Source organism: Exophiala aquamarina (assembly GCF_000709125.1).
Source record: "Exophiala aquamarina CBS 119918 chromosome Unknown aczIA-supercont1.2, whole genome shotgun sequence".
Lineage (NCBI taxonomy): Eukaryota > Fungi > Ascomycota > Eurotiomycetes > Chaetothyriales > Herpotrichiellaceae > Exophiala > Exophiala aquamarina.
The window spans coordinates 150,747-165,230 of NW_013550586.1; the positions used below are offsets into that span (position 1 = coordinate 150,747).

Below are 14,484 nucleotides of genomic sequence, written 5' to 3' on the forward strand. Positions count from 1 at the left end.
ATGCAGAGAGAGCGCGAATGGAATAAAGAACGTAGAACGTATGACTAAGAATGAGGAAAGCTTGGATTTGTATAACTAGTCTACATATACCTATCTATATCGTGAACGCTGACTAAGCACCTGTATGGAATGCCCTGCACCCTGGACAGCGATGTCATTGAAGCATGTCAATGTATGAGATAGGGGTGGGACAGCGGCTTTGTAGCCATGCAGGAGTTTGATTAGATGGCAAGACAATACTTTACCATAGCCTACGAGCGAGATTGACCGATTTCCACTCCTGAATCAGCGCCAACCCTGTCGACTCCCCTTTGAGAACCCCCCTATGGCAATTTTTGATGACACGTGACCCTTTACCGTGGATTGATATAAATGCTGTGTCGCCCCAATCCACTCGCATATAGACAAACCCTTGGATGGACATGAATATCCATCCATATCCATCCATTCCGAGCTCTGAGCAAATCACTATTCTGAAGGGCCCAACCCTCGATTCCCAATTACCTGCATGTTGAAGACATACCCTAATGCTTCCAGGCTATGTCTGTATCTCAGTGGGCCAGCCTACATATGTGACATCTGCACCGAGACCCCGGCCTTTGGTGAGGCGTGAGGCCACATTCGCGTCCGAGCGTAGAAGTAACATAAATTGTGTTAGGTGAAGTTTCATCAACTTCACATGTCTGAACGAGATAAGGCTGAGTTTGCTGCCCAGCGGTCACGGCACACCTCCAGACGCCCCTGTACAACATTACAGGCACATATAGACACGTAACTAAACGAATCCTCGTACGATAAGTCATCGATATAGGTACAAATAGTTACACCTAGGCGGAAATTCGACTGTGAGCGCTGAAACTTAATCAGCCTACATCAACTCTATCAACACGTAACGCACAAAATACTATAGGTACTAAACTCTATAGTGCTAGCTAGAATGCCTCCTTTACCGATCGATAAGAAAGCTTCTATAGCCATTTTAAGAACGTTTAAAAATATTAGAAAGTAGAGCTTAAGTACCTGGCTAATGTTTATATAAACTAGAATAATGATTACAGTATGGAAAGAAACAGGGATCTAGTCACCCTTAACTAACTTGCCGAAGTTACTAAACATAGATATCCAATAGAAATTATGTTCACGCTAGCTTACTAGAGAACTAGGTGATACTTCTTCACTGGATGAAGCAACCCTGCCCAGCAACAGTAGATGATGGTTCGTGAGCGGTGGTGGGCTCGCATTCGGTAGGAGGCGCACTAAGATCGATCCTTGGTCTAGTAGAACCCCGTAGCGGCCAGTGGTAACTCTTCGATTTATTAAAAACTATTTGAGACAGGGCTGAGCCTGGTAACCGCTTCATTCGAGTTGTTGCTGTGTTGTTCGAAAGGGATTACACAAGTGATCATTGTCATGAATCTCTGGCACCTGTTAAAATTGGTTGAGGTCATCACTCAGAATATGCTATTTCCATGCACTCGTAAGCTTTATTTTACCACGACCTGACGGAGTGCGTAAGGCCCCGCAACTGATGTACGTAACTCTCGTTTATCAAGATGAAAATGCACGGAAAATATCGAGGGACAAGGACGGAAGACTCGCACGCAATTAAAGGAACAATCGCTTTGACTGTTGCGTTCCACGTCGCTCTAAGCAGTCTCCAAGCCATGCTTGAAAGTAAAATATTGTCCCAACCATATCCGCGTGGCCTCAGGTGCCCATAGCATCGTCATAATTAGTACACCGAGCTCCTCCAGGTCCTTTGGTTTCGCCTTTGCCATTTCCTCGTCCCAAAGTGTGACGCGCATCTCGAGTCGCTCCCTCCCTTCTTGCGCCCTACGCCAGCTGATATCGGACTGCGCACCCCAAAGCGCTGCTTGTGCAGTGAAGCATACGTGCAGTTCCGTGGGCCTGTCGTAGCCCAGTTTCAGGAAACTGTATACACCCTTCAGCATGAATGAGGTTATCACCGTGCGTCGGATGCTCTCCTCAACGAGCCAGGACTGCCAGTCCGACTTACAATCAATGGTCACAATACTCGTGTCCATCGAACCTTGTGTAGTAAATGTCGCCTGTGCTTCGTTGCATGTGTGAGCCCTGAGTTGGCTGGCCCATAGGATCAAAATCGGTTCATCGGCCTCCGCATCGGCCCTGAGACGGATGTCGCCATCGAAGAGTCGCATTATCTGGTAAAGCAGGAGCGCTTGCAGAGCCGCAAGAAGATCCGTTTTGGAAGCGAGTAGCGCATTGGTGCTTGCGATCAGCTGCCGACATCTATGGCCCAGATTCCGAAATACCAATGTCTGGTTTGCCACACCCTTCATGCAATACGAGGCGCACATGCTCATTGCGTCCTGCAAAGCCGGAGAACATCTCTGCTGAAATTGCATCCGGTGGATGAACATCGTTTGCCCTTGCTCTGCGAACGTCCTCGGAATTGCTGCTATTCGCTTCGCCACGAACTCTACACGAGGCTGAAGTCCTGCATCCGAAGTGTTGGCTCGTACGATTGTTGGATCGGCACTGCTCGGCGCCTGTTGAGCGACATTGTCTTGGATGCTATCGAATATGAAGGTGTCATCGTCTGGCATATTACCAAGGTTAAAAGGGTGATTAGGAAATTCGAACAGAGCACCATCCAGGCACGTTGTGAGCAACGATGTCGGTTCCGCGTGATATTGCTGCAGCTGCCAGTTGCCAGATGGCTGTCCACCCACGGGCTCCGAGGCAGGAACAGATTGATCTACATCGTAATCAATGTTCCGCCGTGGTTGATGACGATTTCGGCCGATGTATTGGCATTCAGAGCCTTTCGCGACGCACCGCTGGCATCTGGGCCATGTTCTGTCGCACTTTCGCTTAGTCTTGATACATGCGAAGCACGACTTGTGGCGTGATGTGCTCGACATTTCGGAGCGGAAGCCCCAGATTCCGTCAGCGAATGCTCACCGTCGATCGTCCGCGATGTTGTCTGCATACTCGACAGTTTTGAGAGATCAAGGTTGATAAAGAGGGGTTACAGTTGGGCGCAAACTCCGCTAGCTTTATAATTCACCCGCCAGGTTTTCCGCTGGCTTAGCTCATCGAAGCCCCACATACTCCGACCCATGGCGGAGTTTATGGGGCCAGCCTAAGTGCCACTGTTCTGGACTTCGACTTCAAGTTAAGAGGCCGAGTAGTATATTCGCGAACCGCGCCAATTAGTCGCCTTTCGCCTAGGCGGTCCCTGTACACTGTATATTCTGTCATGGACTAGGCCTATCCGTGAATTACTCAGTTAATATAAGGATATACTATAGTTAAGGCAGTAGCTTAAGTAGATAACTTTAGTACGGTCGTCGATTAGGCCGTAATTTATCGCATCTCGCGCTATTCGTGCCTCGTCCGGAACACCACAAGCTTTCTCGTGCGCACGTTCTGCTATGGTTAACTTTCTTCCTATAAGGCTGCCTTATATGTCATGTCGCTCACTCGCCGCACACCTTCATAGGGCCTTTAAACTCTCCATCTTCATAGCGTCCCGGTATTTCCTTTTCATTCTGCTCCATCAAGGCTCACGTTGAGCTTCATTAGTAATGTCTTCCTTCAGTACAGTCCTCATTACAGGCGCAAACCGCGGTACGTACTTTTCTTCCTCCTCAAGTCATTCCTGATCTTATCCTGAGCCATTCTACGACAGGTATCGGCACAGGTCTCGTGACGTTATACCTCGCGAATCCCAATACTACCGTTATAGCGACGGTCCGCAATCCCTTGGCTGCGGAATCTCTGCATTCGCTGCACAAGGCATCTGGATCCCGCCTCGTTATCATCAAACTCGATATCGCATCCACTGAATCTATCAAAGCCGGCGTTGAATCCTTAACATCAGAGCACAGCATCAACAGCATTGACGTCGTTATTGCAAACGCCGGCATCGTTGGTATGACGCCCAAACTCACTGAGACTGCGATCTCCGAAATTGAAACCTATATCCATGTGAATGCGTATGGCCAGCTCGAGCTGTACAAAGCGGTGGCCCCACTGCTTCGCAAGAGTGAGAGCATGGCCAAGTTTGCATACATATCCAGCGCTGGCGGAAGCCTGACGAGCATGAGTAATATTGTTCCGCTTGCCGCTTATGGAGCGAGTAAGGCTCTAGGGAACTTTCTCATCAAGTGGCTTTCACTTGAGACCCATGATGTGCTGATTTGGGCCCAACACCCTGGGTCTGCACGCATAGCCTCTTCTGTTGATAACACACTGACCCTAACATAGAATGGTCGCGACTGACAGCGCGAAGGTTGGCTTCGAAGCTCTGGAACAGCAGGGCCTCGATTTAACTACGCACATCGTCTCCGTGGAACAAAGCACACAAGGGATCAAGAAAGTGGTACGTGTGCCCGTTGTTCGTTTAGTTATCGTCCATGTATTTGAGAAGAAAGCTGACAAGTCGTGAAACAGATCGACGATGCGACATTGGAGAACGCGCATGGAAAGTTTCTTGGACCTGATGGTGCAGAGTTGCCTTGGTGAACATAGAACGAGAAGCGAATGCTGCGCATCTGCAGAGTACCTTACCCTCTCAACAATCACCTTGAAACCATCCAGTAAATTCCTTAGTACATAGGTAGTCGCTGCCGCTACGCCTGAGCCAGAATAGAGTCGCCAAAATCGGCGCTTGCGACACTCGTGAAGTAGGACCAACTGTAGGGGTTTTAATAGGAGCGCATTCAACTGCTATGTATCGTGTAACGAGGATCTTAAAGCTAAAGAGGGAGAGTAGAAGAGAGAGTCTAGCTACCGTACAGTAAAGAGATATTCTCTCCTTTAGTGGATTGTACGGTAGCTAGAGTAACTATGATAGGAGGGAGTCACGTGGTATACCCTTATTGAGTCGTAGGTGTCCACCAAGACCTCGTGCGGGTTTAACCCGTGACATCTAAGATACCAATCGGGAGGATGGAAACGCGTGGTTGCCGACGACGGGGAGAGCTCTGCCGGCTAATCCTTGCGTAAAGATTTGAGAATGAATGGATGACTTATCACATTCAAAGAGCGCATTAGGAGAAACAATCTTTACTCTAAGAACGAGATTACTCTCATAATAAGTGTTGGTCATGAATGTACGCACATTAGATGAAGTGCTTTGTTACGGATTAAACCCGTATAGAGTCTCGGTTAAACCGGCTATCTCCTACAAGGCAACATCACGTGACATCCCCCTATCGATGGTTACTCCAGCTACCGCACAATCCACTAAAGGAGAGTATATCTCTTTACTGTACGGTAGCTAGACTCTCTCTTCTACTCTCCCTCTTTAGCTTTAAGATCCTCGTTACACGGTACATAGCAATTGAATTAGGCCCTATTAAAACCCTCACATTGGACCATAGTATTGGTGGTGGTGGACAAGCACACGAATATTGTCATCCCGTCAGAATTTGATGTATACATCATAATATGGTGAATAGTATAGATGATTTTGAGCTTCGCCACATGTGCCTGGCCCTGCTCGCCATGAGGGCCTAAGCATGCAGTAAAGAGCAATTTGATTTTGAAAACCAGAATGCTGTCTATATTTCACTCAGCTGGTGATTGACAGAATCGCCAGGCAGAGCAAATAGATTGGAGGCTTGCATTAATTGCATTGGGACAGAACTTCGAAGAGAAGTCAGCCACTCGGTGAGGCTGAGGTAGTCGTCTCTGCGCTCGATTTGCGGCCGATCATTCTCCCTAAGCCCTGGTAGTGAGATTTTCCTCCAGTCCCCACTGACCGGTATGCAATTGACAAGAACGTGAGTGACGCATTAGTGCCCTCTACATGTCGATCAAATCAACCGACAACGGACCATATCCCTAATCGCCCGTGTCAACCTCGAGATCCAGCTGTACATTATTGCTGACACCGTAGTCTTGCAGCGTGAGTTGATCCTTGAACGGCCGCTCTCCCTGTCTCTTGAGCAAGATCTCATGTGGTTGTCGTCCGATCATTGATGCGACAATGACTTTGAAATCCTTTATTGGGTCAGTAGGATAGCAAGGGATTGCCTTTTTGGTGCCTAGTCTGTCGTTGACGTAGACGATAATCATGGGTTGTGTTACAGCCTGCGGTGGTGCTGCTGCTGGTTTCTTCTCCTTCCTCTCCTTTTCATTTTTAGAATTCCTATCTGCGCCGCCTTTTGCGTCAAGGACATTAGAAAGTCCCTTGTCCTCTCGTTCATTGTCATTATCATACCGTCTCGGTGACCGGCGGCGGGGAGGAGGCGATCGCGACCTTGATCGAGGACGGTAGTGGTCTCTGTAGCCTCGTTGCAAGCCAGAGTCTCGGTCTCGGTCTCGATCTCGATCTCGGCGACCATCTCGGTCCCTATCATGGTCCCTGCGTCTATCTTTCCATTTGAATCCTGCGTCCTTCCGACGTGGTCGATCACCTTGTCTGTCCCTGTCCCTGTCGCGCCGAGGTGATCTGCTGCGCTGCCTGCGTTGGTCTTGCGTTGGCGATCCTGGCTCCTTCTCGTCTCCGGGTTTGCTATGGGACGAAGCGCACCTATTTTCAGGCTCGCTGTTAGCCATCATGAGGCAATCGCCTGTCAGTCTACCTGCAGGCTGAATGAGATTATGACGAGTAGCATGGGAAACCTGTATCAGTCTTCGTGGTTGGAATAATGTTCTTTCATCACTCCATAGCGCGAACAACGTCATAGAATGCCAAGACTACCAATTCACGATGTTGTGTCGCGCCGTAATTACATTCCTGAAATTCTGAACGCCTCAAGCTAATAGATAAATCGTGTCTCTCATTTTGCTTCAAATGTGTCTATCACGCCTTCAAAGCACGAACTTACTCACTGCGATAACAGGTGCTATCTGAGCCTACTCTGTACCTCCTCTGCGGGTAGTCTGGTATATACCCGAAATATCTGCCGTTTCAATTCTTCATCGCCAAAGTCAAAATCAGTGTCATGGCAATCTCGAAACACCTTTATCGGCGGCATGTTTGGGAAACCAAAGCTCGTTGTTCCTGTATCCAGGTGTGATCCCAGTGTCAACTGAGGATTTTGACTTGGTTTCCTTGTCCAGGCTCCGATCTGCCATGACTCCCTGATATAACCCTTCCATCACAATTCTATATCTGTTCGTTGCTCTGTTGTATGGCTCGACTTCGTTGAAGGTTTGCAGCGCACTCTCGAGGTTCTCTATCCTAGAATTGAAGTGCTGTGGGCCCTGGTTTCCCCCAGCCAACGTGATCCCAACATTAGAGGGACCATGCACCCTTGGAAAAGATACCACGAACAATATCACGCCGAAATTCGATGCCTTACAGTGCTTGTAATGATGACAGCAGCAACTTCTTGAAATATCGCCACCACCCGGTAATCCGAGCGGCTTGAAACCGGTATCGCAGAAGACCACAAGGTATTTCGAAGCTCTTGGGTTACGCGTGACCGAATTTGAGGACTAGACGGCAGTTTCTCTCCCAAGCTTGGAGTTATATCTCGGAAGTGACTGCCTTTGCTGCCATGCGAGAGAATTGCTCCAATCTGTACTCTACCCTGCTAGGTAGCACCGCAAGTTCCGCAGAAGAGCGAGCCAAGTACTGTTCCAAGACCTTCACATCCATCATGGGCATCCCGCTGGCTCGCGAGTACGCTACCCAGCTGTCTGTTAAAATGCGGTTGTCGGGCAGGGCGGTGTACATAGTGGCAGGATCCCATTTTGCAGTCGGAGGTCGACCGATGACAAACCAGAAGCCGTATCAGAGTATGCTACAGCCCACCAGGTCCGCCTCCTCATCTCAACCTTTGACATCCGATTGATACCCGGAGCCGAGGTTGGTGAGCCTTTCAAGTGGTGATGTTTTAGTTGTGCTCCCTTGCCAGCCCCGCGATGTAGGGCCATCGGCCCATCGCTATTGCCATGCGGAGTACCATGCACAATATGAGATATGCGGTATTCGGTGAATTTAAGTAGTATAAGACACCACCTCCGAAGATTATGAGTCCTCAGAGCATCTCTAAGTTCCCAGTTCAAAGGGATCGAATGCAATGACACGCGGCGCCCGAGTGTAGTACGATAGTAGAAAGTATGCGAACTGGCATCACCGGTTGCTATTGAACCTAGTGCTAGTACGGTGTTCAGCAGCGCTACCCAGGAATCGTCAGTCCGAACTTGTTTTTTCAAACATTTTCGGAACCCTCTTCATCAATCAAGGCGGCTATGCAACAACTACGGTCTGCAGAAACAAGTGGAGTAGAACGTCTGGACAGTGTCCAGGCCTCGAGTGGTATGGCCCTGGTACAAGAAAGGAGGCCAGTCTGATCCTTGCATTGTGGAAAAGATCTACTAAGCTCCACGAAATATTGTTTTGTTGATGGACACGCGAGAAAGATCAGCCTTGGGGCTGCACCGACGCAGAACTTCCTAGGTACGAGCCATGTTGTCCTGAGATGCAAGACGGCCTACATCATCATCAATTGGTGAAAGATAATCTTGTCGTCCAAGCTCCTTCCACTCGTGGCTTGAATCCGATAGATTCTCATGACTTGTCAATCCCTGGAAGATGTGTGCTCTGTTCCCCGGTCTGCTGAGCCGTGGGCGTTGACGAGTAGACTTGCTCACAATTCAACAAATGTCTATTACTCGTTCGTCGGTTTTGAGACTTTGTCGAAAAGATCTCCATTTGCCTTCCATATAGGATCTGTCCTTCGATGTCATTGGGGACATGTGGATCGGTTCTCCCCGAGTACCACTGGCAAATTTTACGCGGGAGGCTCCCGCCACAACGAATTGTTCGCTGTGTGCTCTCAACCCAGGCAGAATTGACTTTCCTTCCTTCGGGCATTGGGTCAAAGGCTTTAGCCGTACTTGATTGGGAAGGTATCATAGATATCCTGTGTCCAGCGAGATATATTGTCGCAAATGAGCAACAGTCAAGACCATGGATGTAGACGGTGGCTGCTTTCCCTGCCAATTTGAGTTCGAAAACAAGTAGCTTGTCTGCTTGATGTCTTTCAAGCAAGAGGGATCTAGATAGGAGGTGGCATGAGGGTATCAATAACCCAACACTCTCTGGGGTACATTAAGTGATCAAGTGACTATGTTAGCTAGTTGGCGAGTTTATTACTATTTAAGTACTTGATTAGGCTGTTTAATCCCGTGACTACCAGGTAATGCGACCGGGTTTCTTGAATTATTGGCAATGAAATATTTACTTGGTGAAGCCTAGGTGCTAATAGTAAATTGGGTGGTCTAGATATTGGGCTCAAGAACGCCATATAATGCACGCCATGGCAACAAAAGGCCGTTGAGATATACTCTCGTTCCTAGACCGGTATGAAAACTAACCATCAACTTTGATCATTGGAAATACCTATGATCTAGCTACGCCATTTCAATAAGCCCGAAGTAATAGTGCGGCGTTGAGGGAAGTGTTACTCTGTAATGTAGTGGCTATAGGGCAAGTTCATCTATGTTATGCCCCCTTTACAGCCAGGTAATTATGTACTGACGTAGCATTGCTCCCTAGCACAGCCTAGGCTGTGCACCCGCAAGAGCCGTCAGGGCGTACTTCAATGAGGGCCTTTCTCGGCACCGGGCACCGGTCACCATCTATAAGCACGATGTCGCACTGTCCTTCACTGAGAAGGGCTGTAGGTCTTGGAACCTCTCAATAGTATAAGCTCGAGACTCGCTGAGATATATTCGTCGGGTAAATTCGAGCTGCTGAAGCAATGTTAAATCTGGGTGAGGTTGTCGATAGTTATAGTATCTAGAATTGAGTATGCGCGGCATAAGAGACCGGAGCAGCGAGTACCATGAATTTTAAGATCATGCCCCTCCCTGTGCTGGTCGAAGAGCATACATCCCCACAGGATACAGCCGAAGCTCCTTCGGAAACCCTCTCTGCAGCTCCATGTGCACAAGTTGCAGTCCTGCCTCTCTAAATGCGGCTCTCCAATTACCATCACTCCGCGTTACACTGCTATCAATGGGGTCGAAAATATCCGCCCCGAACGCATCCGTAGATAAATTCTCCTTCACAATGATCCATCCATTCGGCGTATCTAGTAACAAGATCAGAGCTCTAAGATAGGTAACCAACGATGTCTGAGACAAGTGGTTCAGACACCACTGGTTATAGATGAGATCGTACTTAGGGGCCGTTTGCTCTGTAGCGTCTCTCGCGATCGTAGACGACGTGTAGGCAGGTATCGAATCAGCACTCCACTCCTGCAACGGCACGTTCCAGACCCGCTCCAATTGACCGTCTTTCACAAGTAGCGATGTCGGCGCCGTAAGAATGTCCGTAAACCGCTGGATAGGCTCGATGATGTCGATCTTGGCGCACAGCGGCGCGAGCAACTGGAGCGTGACTCGTCCAATGCCCGCGCCTGCTTCCAAGGCGTGGCTGAATGCGTAGCCCTGGTATTCTGACGCGTGTGCGGTGTCCGAAATCCCTGATCTGGTGCTCCTGGTAGTTGCAGTGGAGGGGTTGTCCTTCTTGTTGTACAACCGTCGGATCTTGGCGAGGAATATGCGTGAGAATTGGATGTCGACGCGTGAGATCTGTGGGTAGCCGCCCAGCATGCCGTTCACGTCGACGCTGATAGATTCCCAGTAGGCAAGTTGAGCGGAAGTTGAGAGTTGAGGTTCATCATTACCCTCGGTTTCAGACGCTGGAGCGGATTGGGAGGACATGAGAAAAGTTTAGCCCTCAAAGAAGAGCTTGAGCTTTCCTTTCACTGGGTTTGCGAGAGAGAATCGAGCGCTCTCCACAGATTTCGGGCCAGACGGATTTGCTCTCAAGACTTCTATGATTCTTTTAACCGTAGATAGTGTTGTTTGTGGTGATTTACGTATTAATGGTTATGAAGCGTCATTGTTCGCCAAGGATTGGGAAAACTTCTCGCGACTCAACCTACTCAGGGCCTAGGGTGATGCCGCTCTAAATAGTGTTGAGTATAGCCGATCGTAGGTGGAGCACCTAGCCGCGCATAGTCGATGTGGGGCTGTCTAATTTCGCAGGCCTGCACGCTGGCTGCATCACTCTGACATTACACAGCATCTTCTACACCTCAGCAAATTAGCATAGAGCGTGAAACCGCATAACTATCCCTCATCTTGCGGGGACAGTTGCCTGCTGTCGATACAAGTCTCCCAATCTTCAGTGCGTACGTCTGAGATTTTATTCCTCGCTTAGTATCCCTTACACCTGTGTCGGCAAATCTCATGGGATATTCTTCTGTATTCCCTGGATGGGTTATACCCTTAATAGTCGACTTAGAGACCGTTAAAATGGCTCATCGGATACGCGAGACTTAATGGCGCAGAAAACATAACCCAAACCAACTTGATATCGATCTATTGTGAGCTTAAGATCGTCTTCGAATCCTTGCAATCTTGCTGTAGCGTAAGATCAAGTCAAAGGTCCGCTAGCCGCGAGACAACTTGAACAACCCGATTTATCTAGAGGTGACACTTAATTATTTTCGATTGCTAGCAGATAAAGAGTTCAGACCACCTTCTTCGCCAGGGAAGAAGCCACGCGCAATTGTCTGAGAAACAGCAACAACTTGAAGAGACGACTAGATACATGGGCAACAGTCATCCAGGGCGACAGGGTCGAACTGATGTTAAAAACAAGGTATAATATCGACAGACCTTATATTGCAAGACTGTGCGTTCACCTCTGGACTTCCGAAGGTTGGTTCGAGGACTCGAGCCCAGTTTCCCAAAAATACGGCTGAGCCCGACTGGGGTAAGCTCTCATTCCTTCATACAAATGTATTTGTAAGGTTCTTTCTATAGCTCCTGTCAATCACTAGGTGATTCGGAAGACCCGTTCATTCCACGCCTCGTAGCTGGCTTTGTGGATGTAAAATGATGTTGCAATCCCTATCCGGCAGCAGGTGTTCCCCTCTCTCAGTTTCAGCAATAGACAAGTATATTTGGGGGGTTTTGATGCTTCGTGCGGGAACCTCACAGGTAGGAGAAAAATAGGTAGGATGAAGACGGGACCACCAATATAGATTTTATGGTCCATGGAGTCGAGACTAATGACCCATCGATTGTTTCCCTCAGAGTCCGCTTCGCCGTACAGGTACGTCTTCCCGTCGAGCTCTGACTTCCAGGTATCAGTCAGCTTAGCTCTGCCCTTCACGGTCAGCGTGCCTTGTCGCACCGACCCGAAGGGCAATGTGGGTTCCGAGAGGTTGGTCTCGCACTTGAGAATAGAGATCAGTGAAATCGCGCTGAGACGCTGAGAGAACTGCAAAGAGTAGCCCGCTCCAAAGACAGCAGCCCACGACCATGATGGACTAATTCGAGAGTTTGGGGCTGGACGAATGCCAGTCTCATGAACCACCCACGTCAGAGAATGCGGCAGGAACCTTTCCCAAAGGCCCGCGCGATACTCGCCCGTAACTTCGCCGTACAAACGCTTGAATTCATCCGCAAGTGCAGATATGGCAATTAATCTGTCTCCATGTTCTTTCAGATTACGACATCCGTAATTAGTCACCATGCTATTCCAGCTGTCGTATATCCTATCCGCGGGTGTCGAATTCCATTTCTGGCTCTCTGGCATGTTCATCTGGGCAAGAGTCAAAATCGCGGCTAATGTTTCGGCTGGAGTGTGCCCGCGCTTCTCGGAGGTGTTAAGGTAAGAGTTCCAGCTCCCATAGTCCTGGTCCAACATAGGGGGACTGTTTCCTTGAGCTTGGAGTCTTCTTCTCTCTAGGAGCGCCTGACGGACACCGCTGATGTACGAGGCCCTCGAATAGCGGAACCCTTCATTATGCTTCTCCTCTGTGGCGCACGAGAACACAAATCCTTCTGGCGAAGGGAATTCTAGGAGAACATCCGGAAGAGCGTGCTCTTGCAAGGTCCACCCGCGAGATGCGATTGATCCAGAACCTGCGGCGTATACACTATTTTCGGCCGTAAGATAGGCTCTCGCATGCTTCCCGCTTCGGGATACGACGGGTATCTCTTGAATCCGAGATTGGATCACCCCTAGATGAGGTAGACGATACGTCTTGGGTATGTCGGCACTCCGAGTGAGAAACCCTTCTCTCACATGTTCCGCATTTGTAGCAGAGATGACGAAAAGTGCGTTTCTGTAGTATTGATGCATGCGAGGAACCTCGACAATTTTGTCAGCTGGGTCATCTTGTATGATGCAAATGGCATCGATCCAAAGATATTTCAGTCCCAGGGCTCGTATTACTTCGATGGCGTCGGTGTACGTCTTTGGCAAATCAGGTATCCACACCCGTTGCAGAAAGGCCTTCAGCGTGCCGACTTTTAATGTTGGCCGGTCTCCTTCGCCCCAACAATAGCTCAGCGCAGCATATGACCCCCTTTCTCCTTCTGATGGGATATGTAGGGAAACAGAATCATGACTGTTCGTTCTAGAGACGTCGATGAGACGGGAGGGTAATACCACGTCCGAATTTGTCCGACAATTTTGATGACCTTTGTGGCAAGCAGAAATCCAGGATCGAACAGTGTTTCTGTCAAAGTTTGCGTGTTGACTCATTCGAGAGGGTGCATTAATATAATGGGAGACTTCGCTGCCTGTCGAGAAAGGTAAGTTAGTGGTACGACACAAAAAGTGGGACTGATGCAATCGGCTCACCTAGATCAGCAAATAGCGGCAATTCGAAGGTTATATCAACAGCACCGTCGGCAAAGGAAGGAATGGAGTGATCTTGAGAGCTGAAAAAGGTATAATTTGTCACAGAAAATCTGAGATGATCTGCCTTGCCAACTTTGGAAATATCGATGGCAATTTCGAAGTTTGGTTGAGCGTGGCGGAGGAACCACTCTTCCACAGTCGATTCTAGCTCTTCAATGCACTTATTGACGACTTGTTGGCAAAACCAGCATGAATCTTTCAGTCCTTCTTGAAGTTCTTTGAGACTTCTTGCCGAACATGGTCGGTCGCTAAAGGTGCCTTGATATCGCCACGCTTGTGTCCAGACTTCGGGACTGAAGGTCACTTCTCTGCATGCCTTACACAGTGTCCACATGGACCTGTAGTGGATATTAGAGGAGTTTGAATTTCCCATGCTTTCGCTGATCACCACCTGCGACAACTGCTCGGGGAACGTAACAGAATTTCAGCCTCGTATTGATAGGCATCATTGCTAAGGATGCTTGGCCGGGGTCATGTGAGTCGTGTCTAAAAATAGGGAACCTTGGCCAAGTTCAAAACCTCAAAGCGACCAACCCTCATGGTATTGACAATTGTCGAGCTTTAAAGGCCCCGGAGCTGTTCAGGGCCCAGGCACGGTATTCACCACATTCTTGTCATTAATGCAGAGATATTAGACTGCTAAGTCGGAGTAGAAATAGAGCAGTCTGGCGAGGACGTCTTGCCTGTGGAAAGCTGCCGTATGAGGAAGGTGACAACCTATGACGTAACGTGGCCTGGTTTCGCAAGGTTGCATAGTGATAAGTAGAACAGGCTTCTCCAAAAATGCTCATGAGTTACCCATGTTT

At 48.8% G+C, this 14,484-nt stretch overlaps 6 protein-coding genes across 6 annotated transcripts; 1 reads left to right on the forward strand and 5 right to left on the reverse strand.

Moving 5' to 3' along the window:
* Window positions 1–1,646: 1,646 nt before the first annotated feature.
* On the reverse strand, window positions 1,647–2,906 carry A1O9_01907 (uncharacterized protein; the record flags this gene model as incomplete). Its single annotated transcript, XM_013407483.1, has 1 exon — window positions 1,647–2,906. One exon carries the CDS (start codon window positions 2,904–2,906, stop codon window positions 1,647–1,649), a length of 1,260 nt encoding a protein of 419 aa, XP_013262937.1.
* A 666-nt stretch (window positions 2,907–3,572) lies between these two features.
* On the forward strand, window positions 3,573–4,435 carry A1O9_01908 (uncharacterized protein; the record flags this gene model as incomplete). The annotated part of the gene is made up of 3 exons (XM_013407484.1): window positions 3,573–3,615; window positions 3,641–4,205; window positions 4,255–4,435. 3 exons carry the CDS (start codon window positions 3,573–3,575, stop codon window positions 4,433–4,435), a joined length of 789 nt encoding a protein of 262 aa, XP_013262938.1.
* A 1,400-nt stretch (window positions 4,436–5,835) lies between these two features.
* On the reverse strand, window positions 5,836–6,552 carry A1O9_01909 (uncharacterized protein; the record flags this gene model as incomplete). The annotated part of the gene is made up of 1 exon (XM_013407485.1): window positions 5,836–6,552. The coding sequence occupies one exon, from the start codon at window positions 6,550–6,552 to the stop codon at window positions 5,836–5,838; it is 717 nt and encodes a 238-aa protein (XP_013262939.1).
* Window positions 6,553–7,468: 916 nt separating this feature from the next.
* A1O9_01910 (uncharacterized protein) lies at window positions 7,469–7,678 on the reverse strand (the record flags this gene model as incomplete). The annotated part of the gene is made up of 1 exon (XM_013407486.1): window positions 7,469–7,678. One exon carries the CDS (start codon window positions 7,676–7,678, stop codon window positions 7,469–7,471), a length of 210 nt encoding a protein of 69 aa, XP_013262940.1.
* Window positions 7,679–9,807: 2,129 nt separating this feature from the next.
* On the reverse strand, window positions 9,808–10,677 carry A1O9_01911 (uncharacterized protein; the record flags this gene model as incomplete). Its single annotated transcript, XM_013407487.1, has 1 exon — window positions 9,808–10,677. The coding sequence occupies one exon, from the start codon at window positions 10,675–10,677 to the stop codon at window positions 9,808–9,810; it is 870 nt and encodes a 289-aa protein (XP_013262941.1).
* Window positions 10,678–11,800: 1,123 nt separating this feature from the next.
* Window positions 11,801–13,519, reverse strand: A1O9_01912 (uncharacterized protein; the record flags this gene model as incomplete). The annotated part of the gene is made up of 1 exon (XM_013407488.1): window positions 11,801–13,519. One exon carries the CDS (start codon window positions 13,517–13,519, stop codon window positions 11,801–11,803), a length of 1,719 nt encoding a protein of 572 aa, XP_013262942.1.
* Window positions 13,520–14,484: the final 965 nt, after the last annotated feature.